This window comes from Echinops telfairi, unplaced genomic scaffold, assembly GCF_000313985.2.
Source record: "Echinops telfairi isolate 266 unplaced genomic scaffold, ASM31398v2 ScPeMD7_30;HRSCAF=105, whole genome shotgun sequence".
Classification (NCBI taxonomy): domain Eukaryota; kingdom Metazoa; phylum Chordata; class Mammalia; order Afrosoricida; family Tenrecidae; genus Echinops; species Echinops telfairi.
The window spans coordinates 422,844-441,737 of NW_022103927.1; the positions used below are offsets into that span (position 1 = coordinate 422,844).

General features: G+C 59.3%; 1 protein-coding gene across 1 annotated transcript in view; it reads left to right on the plus strand.

Annotated features, from left to right (window-relative positions):
• The window catches only part of EPS15L1 (epidermal growth factor receptor pathway substrate 15 like 1), a 68,984-nt gene extending 60,306 nt beyond the window's left edge, over positions 1-8,678 (plus strand). Inside the window, exons 24-25 of the mRNA XM_045289688.1 lie at positions 3,693-3,898; positions 8,309-8,678. Of these exons, the coding sequence (XP_045145623.1) occupies positions 3,693-3,898; positions 8,309-8,455 (353 nt within the window). The 3' untranslated portion in view covers positions 8,456-8,678. The remainder of the gene's footprint in view (positions 1-3,692; positions 3,899-8,308) is intronic.
• The last annotated feature ends 10,216 nt before the right edge of the window (positions 8,679-18,894 follow it).

Here is an 18,894-nt window from a genome sequence, read left to right on the forward strand (position 1 = left end):
CGACCCTCAGAGGCCCTGACCACACCCTTGCTGTGGGGCGCTGGGCTGTTGGTGCTGATCATAAATATTTGTTCAGCTTTTCTCCGCCGCTCGAGCCCAACCCCATCCTGTTCCCTTTCAGGCATCAGGCCGTTTTCTGAAAATGCAGTAAATATTTTCAGTGGAAAATCTCAACACCACAATCGCGGGAACCTCAGATGTTATCTGCAGGCCGAGCCGCCTGGCTCCACTCTGATCACTGGCTCCTCACATCGCCTCACCCTCCTACAGGGACCCTGGGGCCAGGCTCAGCGTGGGGTCAAGGGTCCCCAGGGGACTGGGGACTGTGCAGACATCGCTCTTGGCTCCTCTCTCCCAGCTCAGCTGTCCGGCTGTGCAGAGGGCCCAGGCCCCCACCCCAGAGCTCCTTGTGACTCTTGGCAGCCTGACCCTGTGGGAACGTCCTGGCTGTGTGGGCAGGTGGCTGAGGCGGGGCAGCTGGCCCACCACAAGGGAACATGCCCTTTGTCTTCCATATTTTAGACTTTTGGTTTCTGTGTTTTTGCTGTCCTGGACAGAACAGAGTTTTCCAGGTAGAGCAGGAGTCTGTGTGGGATGACAGTGTACACACATTAACATGCATGCAGCAAGGACATGCATGTAAACACCCATATGCGCACACAACAGAGACAGACACACGCACACACAGGAGGCACACCCCACTGGGCCCCTGTGCAGTTGGATATGTTTGTTGATTGATTTGTGGGCACCGCCTTCTCCCCATCGAGGTAAAGCTTGAAAAGCGAGAGCAGCACTCTGCTTACTCCCCGAGGGCTCGTTCGGGCTGAACATTTGTGGACACGGGGGCGTATTTCACTCCATTGTTTTCCTGTGGCCGCGTGGCTGCCACCACCCGGTGACTTCCAGGTGGGGCAGTTTCCTGAAAAGTGTACCGGGAGAGGCGGGATTTCTGGTGTGCTGTCCAGCAAAGTGGCAGCCAGGGCCCCAGGCCTGGGCGCCAGGGGCCTGCAGTGTGCAGCAGTCGGCCAGGGAATTCAAGGCAGGCCCCAGGGTGGGGCCGCCGAGCTCTCCCTCCTCGCAGCAGGCGCTGTGGTGAGCCCCTGGGCTCATATTGTTTTTGCTGAAGACCGTCCTGGGTGTGGTTTCGGTGCACCGCTTGGGTAACTGTCGAAACTGCTGTGGTTACAAAATAAGACCCATTTAAAACCTTTTCTTCTTTCTTGAATTGCTGTCCCCCTGCCAACGAACCCCTCTTCCCGTGCCCTCTGAGATGGGTTTGGGGGTTCAGGTCACTACCATTGACCTGCAGGCACATACTGGCAGAGGGGGCTCCTCCCACTGTCCCTCTGCACCCCGGGGGTATCCGGGCGGGGGGGCCCACCCCGGACATAGATCTAGGAATGAGGCTGCTGAGCTCCAAGCCAGGCAGCATCTTGGTTTCTTTAGCTAGAGTTTTTTGTTCGTTTATCTCTAAGGTCACTTTGTTCCATTCTCTGAAACAAGCCTTCCTAAAATCCTCTCCCTCCTCCTGGTGCCGGGGTGGCAGATACATCAGGGTGGCGCTGAGTGACAGACACCTTCGGGCGCATGGCCGTGAGCTGGAAGAGGAGCAGTTCAGACCTGCGCAGAGGCCTGGTGTCAGCCAGCCTGGGAAGCTGGCCTGCGCCCATGGGGTCTCCATGGCTCAGAAGGGACCTGCCCGGTGGGCGGGCCTCTGAGGCGGGCAGAGTCCCTCTGCGACCTTGCAGATTAGTTACCCTCAGAAAATCGGCAAAGCGATTCAGGCGTTAGCAGAAGTGGTTACATAAAAGCAGGAACTAGACCGAGGGTGTTTTAAAAGCACAGCCTCTAAAAATAAAGCGCAAGATGGGGACCCACAACCCGCTGCAGCGGGAACCTCGGCAGCACCCCAGCGCCCGTCTGCACCTTCTCTCAGAGTGTGGCGCACAGCCCCGAGCAGCGCACGTGCCAAGCCCACCCGCACCGGCACTCGCAAAACAGGCTACCGAGAGAGACCGTTGTTCAGTTTTGCTTTTTTTTCTCCGAAAACCAGGCACCAGGCGTTGCCTTGCCCGGTTTCGTAGGAACACAGTCATGATTTCTGAACAACAGCAGTTTTGGCAAACAGCGAAGCAGGGACTGCCGTGAAGGGCCCGCTCATGAAGGGCCTGCTCACCTCCTCAAGCACAGAGGTCCCTGCCCCCCAGACTGGGAAAGTAGGCTCCCTTACTTGCGGGGTTGGGATGGGGGGTGTCCCTCAACTCAACGGAAGGCTGGCAGTTCAAGCCCACCCAGAGGCACTTTAGGAGAGGGGCCTGCCGATCACCTTTTGAGGACCCCCAGGAGTGTCCTCCTGTGAGTGCCACAACGGGGCCCTCCTCCTATGCAGCAGGAGGTGGGGGCTGGAGCAGCCACGCCCTGGGCTTCCCTGGGTGGCACACACTTCACACCTGGCTGCTAACTGAAACCCATCCGAGGACCGAGTAAGAAAGGCCTGGCTGCCTCCAGCCAACCAGAGAGCACATATGCTCTCCCTCCACGTGGGTTTGTCCAGATGCACACAGCTGCCCTCCACCCTCCAAGCACTGCCCGCAGACATGGCCTGGCTCTCCTGTGCAAGTCAGGCAACTCTTGGCCTCCACCAGACTGTGACGTGGCCCAGCCTCTTCATTCTGGTCGCCAAGTGAGAGCCGTGGCCCAGAGGGAGCCCAACTCCTCAGCAGATCTCTGCGTGCATAGCCTCCTGGGCCGGCTGGAAATGCCAATCTATGGGTTCTCGGCCGAATGCTTAACTATCTGCACCACCTCAGACTGAATGCCACTCCTTGCCAACAGGAGTGGCCACGCCCCCTCTTCCTAGAGTCATGTCCCCCCCAGGACCTGATTATAAGGCCCTGTGGACACTGGCTCGGGCCAAATGGTTGTGCAGGGCCAGTGTGCCCCAAGCTGAAATCACTCCGAGGGGGTGGTGGGCCCCTTCATGAGGTGGGCAGCAGGTGCTTAGAGAGTGTGAGGGCACAGTGGCCAGGCGCTGCGTGGTGTGGGCAGGATGCCCAGTGGGGAGCAGGTGTGGCCAGAGCCCTTCACGTTGGGCCCTGAGGCTGTGCATCAGAGTGCAGTGCAGGCTGGGCAGTGCGATGCGCTGTGCGGTGGCTCCAGACTTGGGAGGCTTCTGGGCCAGAGTGCCCCCTAAAACGAGGTGTGTGTGGGGAGCAAGTGTGTAAAGGGCACTGTTCTGAAGCACGCTGCTCCTCAGAGGTATGGGAGGCAGGGGCCACCGAAGACTGGCCCCTCTTCAGTCGCGTCTGCTAGGAGCCTCACTCTGACCTGGCCCTTCTCGCCTGCCTGGAACGCAGCCCCCTTGTCCACTTCAGGAGCCGAGGGGCGATCTGCGACCCTGTGTGATGGTGAACGCCACGCACCCTAAAATGCCGCTCGCAAGCATGTGGCCTGTTACAGGCACCTCCGAGGTTTCGCCCTGGGCCTGGGGAAGGGATGCTTTTCTGTGTGGCCCCCGTGGCAGAATGAGGGTGTGTGGACCCTGTGGCAGCCCAGGGTGTCCTCCAGCTCTTCCCAGAGAGGGAGCCGCATGCCGTGAGCCCAGCATGATGTGGCTCGGCCCTGCCTGGTCTGCGGTGAGTAACTGTCTCTCTCTTTCTCTCTTTCCCCTCTCTTTCTCCTCAACCTTCCAGGTCACAGTACACCTGTAAGCCAGCTCGGCCCGGCCGACCTTCCTGAACCCCCTGACCCCTTCCAGGCACTCGGGGCTGACAGCAGTGACCCGTTCCAAAGTAAAAAGGGGTTTGGGGACCCATTTAGTGGAAAAGACCCCTTTGCTCCCTCCTCTGCGGCTAAGCCTTCCAAAGACTCCTCCTTGGGGCTTGCAGACTTCACCTCTGTAAGTTAAGCTCCCTGCCGCCACTGCTGCGCCGCATCCCCACCCTACGCTTACGGCCGCTAGGGGTTCCTTCTGCCCCCTGCCCCCAGCGCCGGTGACTGTCTGGGCACCACGCCCGCAGGAACGATCTGTATCTCTGCTTCTGTGTGCAAACAATGCTCAATAAAAACCAGCTTCGGTCTGGCCACGCCGGCCAGGGCACCTTTTCTTGTGCGGGGTGGGTACGTGTGGCCAGGCCGCCTCTGCCTATTGGGCTCTGCGTGGTGGTCGGTGCCCAGCGGCAGCCGTGGTGTTGGCAGTTTGGGGGATCCTGGATGTCAGAAGCATGCAAACAGACAAGACTGCCGTGCGAGACCAGGCCCCATGTAACGGGTTGAGGGTCCTGTCCAGTGCATTTTGTATGAACCCCGTGGGCACAGGCGTGTCATGATTACGTGTGTGACACCTGTCCGAGAGGGTGGCACCTGGAGGTGCCTCGGGTGAAAGGCGGGCGACCTGCCTCCAGGGTGTACACTCTTGGAAGCAGGGTTTCCAGGGGTCAGGGTGGACCAGCAGACAATTTACACCGTCCACACCAGCAGGCTCTGGGCACAGTGAACCACTGGATGTCTCTTTTAACTCTCCTTTCACTATGACCTCCCCTAGAACCAGACAGGAGCCTAGAGCAACACCCCGGAATCAAATGCCGTTTTGCAAAGCAGAGTGCCTGCCCGTGCTCCGCCCCCCCCTCCCCCCACGCGCCCTTTGCTTTTTTGGTTTTTGTTTTTTGTTTTCAGAAGCTAATACAGGGTTCTGAGAGTCTGGCTGTGTTTCTGTGTGTGAGAAGCGAGATTTGAAAGTGTGGGGAGGGGGGTGGGGGGGTGTTTCCCAGTACCCTGCTCTGGTTCTCGGAGCACCAGAGGCCGCCCCGTCTTCTGGGAACCAGCTCCACAGTCTCCTGCAGCATTTGTGTCCCGCTCAGGCGCTCCCGTGGGAAGTCAGTGCCCGATTCCTTGCAGCTCCTTAGCCACACACAGCTACCTGCTGGCTTCCTGCTCCCCCCACCCAAATCCCAGCCGCTCCTGACCGATCTGGTGCCAGTATTTCACAGCTGGAGAGTGCATCAGCAGTGGGGTCCCTGAGAACGAACAAAGCAGCGAGTGACCTTGCTAAGAGAAGCCCGGCGGGTCTAGAGTTTGGTGACTGGTGTGCTTGGTATCTGTCGGGGTGGGAAAAGCCGCCCTCCTCCGTGGGCACTGTGCAGGGGAGGAGCGGGCGGGAGGAGCGCGTGGCATCGAACCCTGGCAGTGGGAAGTGATTGGTTCTGGTGACACCCCCCCAGGCAGCTTGTTTTCAGAAAACATTTAGCCCCAGTTTTCACTTGGGCTCCCCTCCTCTGGGTGGCCTACCCTGAGCAGCTGTGCCCCTCCATGTGAGCACACCGCCCCCCAGCTGTGAAGGCCCCCTCGCCCACCCCCTCCTACCCCAGTGCTGGCGACTCCAAGTGACCCAAAAGGACAGGGCAGAACTGCCCCTTGGGGTTCCCGAGACAGCTGCTTCTCCCAGGAGCAGCCGGACAGCCGGTCTTCCTCCCTGGAGTTAGCAGCCCCGTGCTTAACCCTGTGTGCCACGGGGGTTCGCTCCTGCCCTCCTCCTGGGGTGGGGTGCCGACATGGCAGCCCACCTACCTTTTACTGTCTGGAGTCGCCGTCCCTGCTCTGGACACCTGGTTCTCCTCAAGGAAAGGGGGTGGGTAGTGAGAGTGGGGGTTGAGATGGCGCAAGGTCTCCCTCAGTTTTAATCAGCAGCCCCCTAGTGGACCCCAGCTCAGGGCAGTGCTGTGTGTCAGTATAACCAGACTCTGTAGGGCTTCCAACGGCTAAGGCCCCTTTGGGTGCCTGGAACTGCCGATCCTTGGTCAGCATCCAGTGTGTTCACAGTGCACTCGCTGCCTAGGGACATGGCCCCGACCATCAGCTCCCACCCTGTGATCCAGCGTGTGCCAGAGGGCTGCGCCTCCTTGCACCTTTCTTCCGACGTGCTTCTAGATGGACCCCTGTTAGCTGGGGGTCACGTGAACTGCACCCCCAGGGAAGGCCGACCGCTCTCCGGTACACAGCACTTCTCGCTGGCCTGGACCTAGGTGATTTGTACCGCCTTGGCGAGGCCAAAGTTGGTTCCTTGGGCCCGGGTACTCGGGCCGCTCCAGTCTGTGCTGCCAGCTCCCCACCCACAGCCAGGGGGCCCCCAGGGCCCCAGGCCTCAACCACGTGCAAGACGCCTCCTTCTCGGCCCTAAAGCTGCTACTCACGGCCCCTGTGCTGGCCGGGCCCTGCTGCCTGGGACCCGGGACGAGCCAGTCCAAGTGCCATTATGGACTTAGGGCCAGCGCGCCTGTTCCCAAGGCCGGTCCTCAGGAGTTGGGCACGGTTCTCGTTAGGATCAGTGAGCTTGCTGGATGTGGCCGAGAGGCCACTGCACCATCTCTGGGGTGACACTGTGAACCGGGACACCGCCACACACACACACACACACACACACACATACACACACACACACACACACACACACACACACACACACACACCACACACACACACACACACACACACACACACGGAGGTGACTGTCCTCTGAGCACCTGCCAGAGTGTGGCTGGTGGCACCTCAGCAGGGCAGGCGGCAGAGGTGGCTCTAAAGCCTGCTCCGCCCTTGGGGGGGTGGGGGTCAAGCCAGGCTGGCCTGAGCACCAGAATTGGCTGCCACCTGCCTCCACAGCTGGGGGAGGGTCAGCTCCGAATTTACACTGTAGTGAGAGGGTGGAAAACCTGTCCCTGAGTCCTCCCCCTCCGTGTGCGCACAGACCTGGGGGCCTGCATGCGTTGGGCGGCCCGGCCGGCAGGGAAGCAGGTTGGGGCGCTGCGGGCTCAATTTCAGGGGGAGGGGGAGGGCAGGCTCACTCCATTGACAGGGACACTGGCAGCTGTCCTGTGGGGTCCTCCCAGCAGCTGCTCATGTTGTTTTTTCCCTGTTTCCCTCCCAGTGAGGTGCTGGAACGGAACGGCGCCCTTAGCTGTGCCCGGGTGCCACTTTGGAAACAGCTGTCACCTTCCTAAGGCACACTTTGTTGTCTGCACACTGACTGCTATCCTCACCCTTAGACACCTAGACCAGACGGAGGGGGCAGCCTGGACGCCCCTCCCCACTCTGCTCTTCCACCCTTCCCCACGTGCCCCACACCACTCTCCATTCTACCCCCACCCAACCCCCTCCCACCTCCCGCTCCCCAAGGCAGCCCCTCTGGCTGCTGTCCCCGAAGTCCAGCTCTCGATCAGCCGCCCTCACCCCTACCTCACCATGGTCCTCGGTCTCTTCCCCCAGTCTAGTCTTAGTGAAACACCACCTCTGGTTCGGCGAGCCATCCCCTCTGCTCGGGTCCCTCTGTGTCCCCACGTTTACAGCTGGAGGACACAATGTCGGTGACCACCTCCTGGCCAGCACAGGAGCCCGAGGGAGTCCGTGGACGTTTGAAAGCCCATTCCTGCCGTGTGTGGGGTCGTGTGTGGGATCATTGCCCTGCATAGCAGAGGGTGGGCTGGAGTTCGCAGCCCCTCCCTTCCACACTCAGCAGTGGGCCGACAGCCATTTGGGGCAACGGGCCATTTGAGGAGGGTCCACAGGCATCGTGTCGGCTTTACAAAGTTCTTCTAAGTCAAACATTTTCATTTTAGAGAAGCCCCCACCCCCAAGGAGAAAATCCCCTGGACCCAGTGACAGTGTCGTGAGCAGCTGACAGTGTGACTGACTGTCCAGGGCCCCGGAGCACCCCCAGTGGGCTGGGCCTCACGCCTTGGCCTCAGGGCCTGGCTGCCCCGTGCTCCTCCGCTCTGGGGTGCTGTGCACATGCTGGCGCTCAGCTGAGCCCGAGGACCTTCCCAGCGTTTCCGGCCGGCTTGCGCGCCCTGAGTGTGTGGCTCCGCCATCTGGCCTCTGGAGAGTTGGCTGACCCCCGCTGCTGTATTGATCTCGCCAGACAGGCTCTTGGGAATTGCCAGGCATTCTCTGTTTCCTGAACCCACACATCGTCTCCCAAGGCCTCTGCCGAGAGCGGCTACTCAACTCTCTGGGGCCCTGAGCTTAGGATCACACCGGGCCCTGCCGCTCGGACCCCAAGCTCCCCTTCCGCCCGCCCTGAACCCCCACCCCAGCCCTCGGCGGGTCCTTGGCCTACTCCCAGCCCGCTGCAGGCCCCACTTGTGCCCTGACCTTCTGTGGACCTGGCCTGTCCGCCAGTCCTTCCGGGGTTCCTCCTGTGCCCTGACCCTCCAGGGTCTGCGCACCCTGGCCCTTCCTCCAACAGCCTGGCCCCTGGGCCGCGGCCGCGGCGGCTCCAGGCCAGGCCGAATAACGGAGCTTCGTGTTTCCCTTGCAGTTTGGCAATGAGGAGCAGCAGCTGGCCTGGGCCAAGCGGGAGAGCGAGAAGGCCGAGCAGGAGCGGCTGGCGCGGCTGCGGCGGCAGGAGCAGGAGGACCTGGAGCTGGCCATCGCCCTCAGCAAGGCCGACATGCCGGCCGTCTAGGCTGGCGCAGGGTGGGCAGGTGGGCTTGCAGAGGCAGGCACCAGGTGGACGTGCACGTCGGAGGCCCACCGCCTCGGACATGGGACTCACCCCTTTCATCTCGCATCCCCCTGCTAAGGGGCCTGCAGGCACTGGGCCGGGAGAGGCCAGGCATCCCCATTCCCCAGAGGAGCCCCTGTACAGGGCACGGACCTGCTCCGCCGTGAGCTGCTCCCGCCCCCCCTCCCGCCCCCCCAGCAGCAGCCCCTCCCCCCTGTTCCCCCTTGAACATCTGAACCTAGTGCTGGGGACAGCAGCCTCTCCTTACACCTCACCCGCCCCAGGACAGTGAGGTGATGCGCCCGAGGCCCCCCCAAGAGCCTGGCAGACTGACGACCGAGTGCAAGGAGCACCCTTGGCCGGACGCTATATGCATTTACTGTACAGATTACGTTTGAATGAGTAATATAAAATATTTTAATACAAACGTGAGGCTTACAGTTCCTCCCTCGGCCAGTGCCTTACACTGTGGGGGCGCAAGTGGCATTGAGGGAGGTGGCAGTGGGCCCCTGAACAAGCCTGTGTGGGAAGTTTCTGGGCACCTGCTTGGCCCCCCTGGGTGCAGCACAGGGTGGAATCCTTTTCTGGAATGCCAGCAGCAGCAGTGAGTGTGGATGAGGTCCGCGGCCCTGTCTGCAGGGCAGTCATGTTGTGTCCCCAGCATCCCCCGCTGCGCCACCTCACACATGCAAGCAGGGCCCCCCTGCAGTCTACCACCCTAGTCCCACAGTTTTTGGACCTGGGGGGCTGGGGAGGGCATGCAGCTTCCCCTGAGAAGGTCCCAAGGTGCCTCAGCAGACGTGCTGAGACCCTCCACACCCACCTGCCCCATGCCCGGACAGATGCTACCTCCTGGCTGCCTCTCGGCCGCCTCCTCTGCTGAGCTCTTGCCGAGTTAACCCAAATACCAGGGGCTCCAAAAGTCTGGGCGAAGACTCTGTTATCTTCTAGTACCATTTTCCCACAAACTCTTGGAAGCCGCACAGCGGGCTCTGTCTGCCCAACAGGGTCCCCTCAGCCCCTCACCCACACCAACTGCTGTTTTCCGACAGTGCAAGGCCCGGGGTTGTTTCTCCTGTGGTTAGCAACTTTCTCCCCTGGAGCAGTGATGTGCCCTGGCTCCCATCCATGGCAGCTGGGTGGGTCCCTGTGGACTGCCCACCCTGCTCCCATGTCATCCACCCATTTGTCACCTGTCTTCTCAGATGGGAGCTCATGGGATTGTAGAGTACCCATTCTGACTCTTGGCGGCCCCAGGTGACAGTGTTCTAAGCTGTCATCCTGATGGAAGCAGACCGCCAGCCCTGCCTTCCACGTAGCCTCTGGGCAGGTTCGACTGCTAGCCAGTCCTGAGCTCCTCACCATCGCACCACGGCCCCTAGGTGGGAACCGAGGGCCAAGCGGCCCTCGATTCTGGGAGCAGGTGACCAAGTCTCAGTGGCCCTGCAGTAAATAAAGCTGGCGCGTTCCAAGCCAGCGCTGCTGGAAAGGGCATTCCTGTCCTGGAACAGTGCAGAAAGCTATTTTTAAAGCCGCACAGGAAACTTCTGGGGAACAAAGGGCCTGACTCTCGAAATAATGCAGTAAATATTTCGGCCCCCTTATCAGATCTGCTTCCTTTGAAACATGCTCCTCTCCCCCCGCCGCCAAGGTTTTCCCCAATAAAAGCTCGTAGGAGCCGTACAAATTGTATCATGGGCTGTTGCTGGAAGAACACACAGGAAGTGTGCAAACGGAAATGGGATTCTTATCATGCTGCACTTTTATTCCAAAGAAGTGACGTGATTTGGGGGGGCCCACGGGGGGCCACACAGCTGCGTGCACTCTGGCAAGGACCTTGGGTTTACTCTGGCCGGTGTGCTGCACGGGCTCTCTGCAACCCCAATTGCATTCCTGCACCCCAAGGAGACGGGGCCAGCCCATTAGCCATGGCCTCTGGACCTGAACATCTGAGGAGTGTGGCTGGAACACACACACTGCACATGCACACGTACACGGCCGTTGCCGCAGATGGGTTGTGTCGTGTCCTCCCAACACCGCCCCCCCCCCCCCCCCCCCCCCCCCCCCACACACACACACAGAATGTGTCGCCTTGCCTGGCCATGGTTCTCGGTGACCAGGTGGTTGGGTGATGTGATGTGGCCATGTGATGATGATGTCCCCCACAATGTGACCGCTAATTGGTTACATCCCCATGATGGGAGCTGCTCACCAGTCATGAGGGGGATTAGGGTGGGATGCAGCCCTTGAATCAGGTTGCAGCCCTGACCCCCATCAGGGGAGCCTGCCTGGGCTGTGAACGGTAGCCCCCTTGTACGAGAGCTAGAAGGAGAGGGAGCCCAGGGACCGTCTGTCAGCAGCAGAGAATAGCCAGTGGTAGAGTGTGCCCTTTGACCCGGGGCTCCTGGCTAAGAACCTCCTAGAGCAGCGGCTCTCAACCTTCCTCGTGCCGTGGTCCTTTCACACGGTTCCCCATGCGGTGACCCCCAACCATCGTTATTTTCATTGCCACTTCATCACTGTAATTGTGCTGCCGTGATAAATTGGGCGACCCCTGTGGAAGGGTCGTTTGACCCACCAAAGGGGTCACGACCCACAGGTTGAGAACCACTGTCCTAGACCCAGGGGATGCTTGACACCAAACATGGCCTCCGAGGCATGTCAGGTTTACAGACGTTGAAAGGAGGCCAGGCCCTTCCGAGCCCACAGAGAGCCAGCCTTCCCCTGCGCTGGCACCCTGGATCCGGACTTCTGTCCTCCAGATGCTGAGGGGATACATTTCTGCTTGTGGAAGCTGCCCTGCTGGTATTTCCGCCACAGAAGCCCTCGGTGCCGACGTCTTACTGAGTTGGTTTTGCCTGGTGACAACCCCACAGGTTTCAGAGCAGCCACCACTCCGTAGGGTCCTCTTGGCTGTGGCCTTACAGGAACCGATAGCCAGATCTTGCTTCCAAAGCACCGCTGCGTGTGTTGAAGCCGGTGACCTTCAGATCGTACCAAGTGCAAACCATGTGGGCCACCCGGGAGCCACATACGTCCTGTGGGCCACATTGTCCGTCACAACGTCTTGCCCGGTAGCCAGTTTGCTAGCTAAGGGAGCAACACTGTCCTCGAGCACATTCTGACCCACAGCCGCTGTGTAGAGTGGAGTAGAACTGCCTCTGCTGGTTTCCACAGCAGCGAATCTCTACAGAAGCAGAAAGCCTCATCTGTTGCCCTCGTAGAAGCTGCTGGTCCAGAACTGCCGCCCTTGCCATTTGCAGCCCAGCACACAGTCCACTAGGAGCTCCTTGGGCGAAACACTAGTTCCGTCAATAAACAATAACTTTCCCATGTTAGCTGGAAAGTTAACAGGACTTTTGCCACAGTGGTCTGCAGTGCCTATTGTCTTTTGATGTTCAGACAGTTTCCACTCCAGGAGCCAGAAACAGACCCAAGATGAGATGTAGCAATTGTTCCGCAGTAAACAGGCATCTTCAAGGAAGTGAGGCTCTGCTCCTGAGAGAACGCGGCCAGCCAGGGCCCCAGTTTCCTTTCTGGACCCGGGTCACAGGATCCGAGACCCACGCGCCTCGTCCACTAAGGTCTCCTGTGCAGACTCTGGCTTAGGAAGAGGCCAGCTCCCCCACTTGGTAGTCCAGGGACCTGGTCCTCATCTGTCATCGGCCTCGGTTGTCATCAGGGTGAGCCCAGCCACAGCAGAATGAGCCGCCATCAGGCCTGTTGCTGTCCCACCGCCGGTCAGCTCCAGGCTGGTGCTCCGGCCACTGTGCCCTGGGAGGCTCTTCCCACTAGAGGCCAAACCACAGGTGCCTCACGCTTCCCAGTGCCTTTGCTGCGGTTGCCAGGTGCCATCGAGGCCGCTCTGACCCACCATGACCCCACGCACACAGGACGAAACACTGCCTGGACCTGCGCCGTCCTCACGGCTGCAGCCCCTGTGTCCACCATCTTATCGAAGGCCTTCCTCTTGTTCGCTGCCCCTCCGCTCTACCGAGCATGATGTCTTTCTCCAGGGACCGGCTCTCCTGACCATATGTCCAAAAACGTGACAGAGAGCCTCGCTGTCCTTGTGTCTGAGGAGCACGCTGGCTGTACTTCTCCCAAGACGGACCGGTCTGCGCTGGGCAGCCCACGACACTTGCAATGTCCTTCGACAATACCGTCGTTCAAATGCTTCGATTCTGCTGCTTCCTTATTTCATGTCCAGCTTTCACGTGCATACCAGGCAAGGCCTTTAAAGAGTTTTCCGCATGTGGAAAAGAACGGCAACCAGGCGTTCCCTGTCCCTGTGATGGGCAGGTGCCCAGGCGTGGGGTCTTGAAGTAGGGCAACCATTCTCACGATCCTTTCCCCGAACACCTCCCACCTCCATCATGAATACCTGAGGGGGCCGGTGTCAAAAAGTGTGTGTGTGGGGGGGAATTCCCATCCTCTGAAATCCCTCCATGAACCCAGTCGGGCCCCCTGGAGTCAGAACCTCCCTTGACCCACTCAGAACCTCCAATAAGCTTTGGGCTCTGTGTTAGCAAAATCTAGTAAGGCATCTGTGTTAGACAGGGTTCTCTAGAGAGAGAAAACCAAATTGCTGATAATTTAATATATTTATTTATAAAGATCATTAGATAAATAACAAGAAATGAACTGACTGTTAAACCATATACAGATAAATATATAATACAAGAAAGAAACAGTTAAATTATAAAGCACTACAAATGGCTCAATGCAACTCACTGCCGTGAGAGAGTTGTGAGAGACTAGCAGTCCTTCCAGTCCAGTCTGCTGCCAGATCTTCCTCTATTTATAGAGAGAGCTAGGCTATGTCAGCACAGCAGCCAATCAGAAGGCAGGTCACCAACTGCCAGCCAGGTCACCAACTGCCAGTCCCCAGCTCCAGCGATCTCTTAAAGGGACCTCAACTTACAGTGACACAGTCCACAGGCTAGGCGTCCCACAGGTAGTGTAGCCGTTAAATTGAGGCACAGAACAAGCAAGGCAGCCGCACACTGGTCCGATGATCAAAGAGCGAGAGACAAGAAAGGCAAGACTCACCAAGCCATTTATCTCTCTGCCCTTCAGTTAATCCCACTTGTGTTTATCTGCCAGGCTGGCACAATACACTATCTCAGGTTCCTTGACTTTTCTCAGATGTGTGAGCACCCCAGTCTCAGGCCTCCCGTGGGGTGTTTAACTCAGCAGGTTTTCAAAGTTGACCCATTGTAGATGGGGTTGACTAGATGCACAAATCCAGGGACACTCGTGTGTAAGAGAGAACAGTGTATCAGACAGCCCAGCTCAGATGGAGTCTGGTATTAGCCCATAGGTCCAATACCAGCCTATAAATTCCTCTTCAGACTCATGCAAAATGTGTAATGACAGGGAGATCACAGGCCAGTGGTGGAAAGCCTTGTGGATCCAATGGCGGTGGAAGCATCTCCAGGGCTCTGGCTGCCATCAGCATGGCTCCATGTGGCTTGTCAACAGGAAGGTGAGGCAAAGAGTGTGTGTCCCGCCTCCAGGGAGGAAGCCAGGAGTTCCCAGAATCCTCAGAAGGCCATGCCCACACAGAGGCCGATTGGCTACGACCTGATTGACAGGCTAGACCTCACCCCTTGGCTCGAGTTGACAGGAGATAGTGTAGCTGCCACAGCCGCGTGGTCACTGATCCTGGAATGCCATTCCTTTTCCTCTTCCTGGGCGGGTCACACTGCCCTTGTCTGTCCACCTTCCCGTGGACCCTTGAGAGGGTCCCACCGTTTAGCTTTCCTGAACAAGGCTGCAGCAGGCCCTGGCAGACAGTGGGTCCTAGGAGAGGTGGCCGGGTCACCTTGGCAAGCCTATGTTGAGCCTTTTGGCCTGTTGGCCACCAGCGTCCACAGGCAGTGGACGGGGGTGTGGGGACTATTTTTTGAGATTTGTCTGTGGGGTGTGCCATACTTCCTAGCAAATGCTTCCTTTCTCTCCACCCCCTGTGCCCCACCTCCCTGGGCATCAGTACCAATGCCTCCACGGCTGCCCCCTGAGCCCCCTCTGGGTGCACCCCGTGGATGCTGATGGCCCTCTTCCCCACTCTGCCGCACAGCACCTCATTTCTGCCACATGTTGTCATCCCTGGGGGAGACCTCTCCTTGGGAAACGTGGGCAACCAGACCCTAATGATCGCCTCACTTAGGTGCTGCCCTTCGCCCGGCCCCTGCACACAGACAGACTCAGGGACCTTCAGGGAGCAGTCCACGGACCCAGCTGCCACTGTGGCAACCAAGGGGGTGGGGTGGGTAGGTGGCCACCTTCCACCCATTAAGTAAAACACAGAGGTGCTGGGGTCAGAGGTGACTTTGGCACCCCCTTTGGGCTGACAGGGGCCTTGGGCACAGCCTCCCCTGAGAGGCCCGAGATCGATGTATCCAGTGCTGGAGCCGGGGCCCTCAGTCCCCTGCTTCTTCTAGAAACCCCCCCACCCCACCCCCTGCCCATCCTGACACTGTCTAAGCGGCACCGCGCCTGCCCTGCCCCTTCAGGAAGGACAGCGTGACCAGGTGACCCCCAGCCTGCTGAAGCAGCACGGTCAGTGCCCTCCCTCTTCTCTCCGTTTGGGAACATTTCGTTTTCGCGACAGGAGCCCTGGTGGGGCTGTGGGGACCCGTGGGGCTGTGATCTGAAAGGTCAGCAGTTCGAAACCACCAGCCGCTCCTGGGGGAAAGATGAGACTTCCTACTCCTGTAAACAGCTCCCCAGTGGACACTCGCCGGGGCGTTGCACCCGGTACCGTAGAGACGCGGTGAGGCAGCATCGACCTGCTGGCAGTGCAGTTTGTTTTTTTCACATATTTGGTGACAGCGTACACAGGAGAACTGCTTCCCCTCCCTGGGGTCTCGGGGCACCCTGGTCAGTGTCGCTGGTATCCCCGCACGCTCACTCTCCTTTATGATTTCTGTCCCTGCGGTGTCACTCCTGTTTTTACCTTGAATCCCTGCCCTTCTCGTCTGTGCCTTAAGAGGGCCGTTGTCCACTGGGTCTCCGGGTGGGCGATCTGTTTTAAGGAGCGCGAGGCTCATAGATGGCTGTGTTGCCCTTTGGAGCTAAATGATTGCTTCGTGTCGAGGGGCCTTCCGGGGCTGTGTTGTTGGTAGAAGCCATCCAGGCCATCCCGACCCATGGTGTCCCCACACAACAGAAGGACACACTGCTGGTCTTGCACCGTCCGCACCACGGGGCCAGCTGTCGCCTTGAGGCCCTCCTCTTCAGGGAGCAGGTAGTTTGGATTCCCAGTGGAAGAGGAACTTTCCATTGGCTAATTTTTCAGGCACCAGGCCTTTCTTCTAAGGCTCCTCCGGTTGGATGTGAACCCCTCGCCCTATCGGGCACTGCTGAGCCCTGAGCCATTGGCCCCAGTCCCGGGCCCCAGCCTCACTTTACCCTGGAAACCAGGAGCCGAGTCCAGACCAGCCCTGCACCCCAGTCTGGGAGCACTCTTCCTGCTGCCACTCCTGGCCGCCGCAGCACCCTGACCTTGCCGGTGGGAACGTTCGGGCCGGTGTGGGCACAGCCGCCAGCTCCTGAGATGAGCACCCGTCCCCTGACGGGTCCCCTGTGACTCAGAACGCACCGGCAAGGCCACCCGGGTCACCACGCTGCTGCGGAGGAAGTGAGGCATCAGGATGTACTTGGGGTTTGGGGGGTCAACGGATACTTGTGGAAAAGGGGAGTGGCCACCTGGACTCAGAACAGGTGCTCCAGGCTGGTCTCAGAGCCGGTGGGCAGAGTGGCTCCCCTCCTCCTCTGGGACCCACCCGCAGCGCTGGCTTTCAGAAACGTGCGGCCCGGGAGGCAGGTGAGCTGAGGAGGTGCTGCCGGGGCATGGCCGGGCAGAGGAGCCCGGAGGTGTTTGCATTCACAGTCACACATACTATTCCAGCAGGGACAGGGCAGCCCCCTGAGCCCGGGGCAAGGGCCTGGGGGCCAGCCCGAGGCCCCAGGCTGGCTTTTGCTGGGTTCCAGGAAGCGGGATGCGCAGAACCCCCCTCCCCAGTGGGAAAGGCCAACTCCGTGTTCATTCGATCAACAGTGGCGGGTGAAGTTCGGCTCTGAGAAAATGAAGCAACTACCACCAGCTCCCGTCCACACTGCACACCCCTCTGGGCACCCACCGTGTGACTGCGATGACGGGGTCCGAGCTGAGTCCCGTCTACACCATATGACCCACCCTGAGGACTTGTGTGAGAGATGGATTGTTCCCAGGAGGCCCCTTGGGTGCCTGTTTCATCCGGAGCAAAGCCCCACCCGGTTCCCGCTGCGTCCCCCTTCCCCACCCGGGCCGCCCCCTCAGCAGCCCGGCTCCTCACCCTCTTCCTGGGTGTCTTTCAGACTCACCGGTCTGCGGGGCGATCCAGGTGGGCTTCTTGGTGGAGGCGGGGCTTTCCCTTGGCCTTGGGTGTCAGGTTTTGCCGCCCGGAGAAAGAAAATGGGAGGGGCTTTCAGCATCTGGAGCGGTCAGCGCCCAGCTGTGGGATTGGGTGCCCCTGGGTATCAGTGGACTGAGCTCGGTGGTGGGTGGGTTTGCGTAGGGCGGGGTGGGAGTTGAGACGTATCCTGGGGGGAAATCGTCACAATTACCGTCCACTCAAAGGGAACTCACGGCCATCGGGTCCATCCCCACGCAGAGTGACTCTACAGGACAGGGTAGAGCTGCCCCCCCCCCCAGGAGGGGGCCCAGATTGTCACTCCTCATGGGAGAGCAGAGAGCCTCCTCTTTGGCCTGCAGAGCAGCTGGTAGTTTTGAACTGCTGACCTTGTGGTTAGCGGACCAACGCATAAGCGCTGCCCGCCCGGGCTCCTGGCAGTTTTAGTCGGGAGGGGAAAACAACGTTTTATTTGGTGTCTGTGGTGAGGAGAAGGGAGAAGTGAGAAAGAGGGTGGCCTGCCATCAAAGCCTGTCTGACCAAGGCCTCTGTTCAATGTCAGTGTTGGCCGTGGTGTGGTTCTGTCTCTCAACAGATAAGAGAAGCGCGCACACGCTGCTGCACAGGTCTCTGTGCAACGCTTTCTGGAATGCAGACCACACAGCGGCGAGAAGGGACTAGGGGGCTGGTGCTGCTCGATTTACCTGCCCAAATCTAGAGCCCCCTCCCCAGAGTGGCCCTTTCCGACTCTCGGTGTGTGTTCCCTTGCTCCATCTATCCCTCTTTCCCGGCAATCCGCCTGCACCGCCCACACGCCTTCCCCGAGTCCCAGGAGATTGCTCGCAGCTATTGCCCTTCCGGGTCCTGTGACTTTGCCTGGGTGGCTAGGAGGTCAGAAGTCCAGCGTGGGGCACTCAAGATGGCAAGAGGGCGAGCTCAACCCTTAGGATGAGCCCGGACGCTCTGCCGGGGGGCGCCTGTGTTTCTCAGCACGCACACAGGCTCAAGCCGGGAGTGGTGGAGGCTGGTCAGGTGCCGCCCCTTGGCTCGAGCTGACCCACAGCGACCCTGTGCCCAACAGGATGAGACACTGCCCGGTCCTGCCCCGTCCTCACAAGCGCTCCTATGCCCGAGCCCATTGATGCAGACAGCTGGTGGACCCCGTGAGGGAGTGTCCGGAACGTTCCACAGGACAAGTGAGGGTGCACAGCCTAAAGCCCTCCCCAAACTCTGGGCGCCAAATGCACGACCACTGAGTTGGTGCCGACCAGTAGCAGGCCGCTCTAGGACAGGAGAGGCGCCCCTGTGGGTTTCTGAGACTGTAACTGTTTCCCCCCACCCCAGTATGTTTATTGGTATGCACCTCACTTATCATATAATATCAGTGTTCAAGCATATTAAGCATTGTGCAATCATCACCACAATCCATTTCAGACCGTTTTATTCTCATACTCATTATTAGCCCCCCATTCCCACCCCACCTCATCCTCCCCTGCTTAACTTTTTTGCAGGAGTCGAAAGAGTCTCATGTTTCTCCCTCGGAGCAACTGGTGGTTTTGAACTGCTGACCTTGCCGAGATCAACCATGATACTGCCAGTGACAAACAAACTTCCTGTCATCCAGCCCTGCTGACTCATAGTGACCCCTGTGGGTTTCCGAGACGGTAACTGTTGACAGGGGCAGAGAGCCTCCTCTTCCTCCCGAGGAGCTGCTGGTGGTTTGGAACTGCCGACTCTGAGGATCGCAGCCCAACGAGTAACCACCGCACCATCAGGGCTCCTTAAAAAATACCCTCCCGTGCAGGATGGCACCAAAGAAACATTCCTTCCCCTAGAAACACATCATTCCTCTAGTTCCTGACCGCCTCCTCCCCCGCCTACCGTGACCCAGATCTACCTTACAAATCCGGCTAGACCGGAGTACACACGTTGGTACAGGTAAGCTCTTTGGACACATGGAATTCAGGACAGATAAAGCCTCAGGAACAGCAGTGGGAGTAC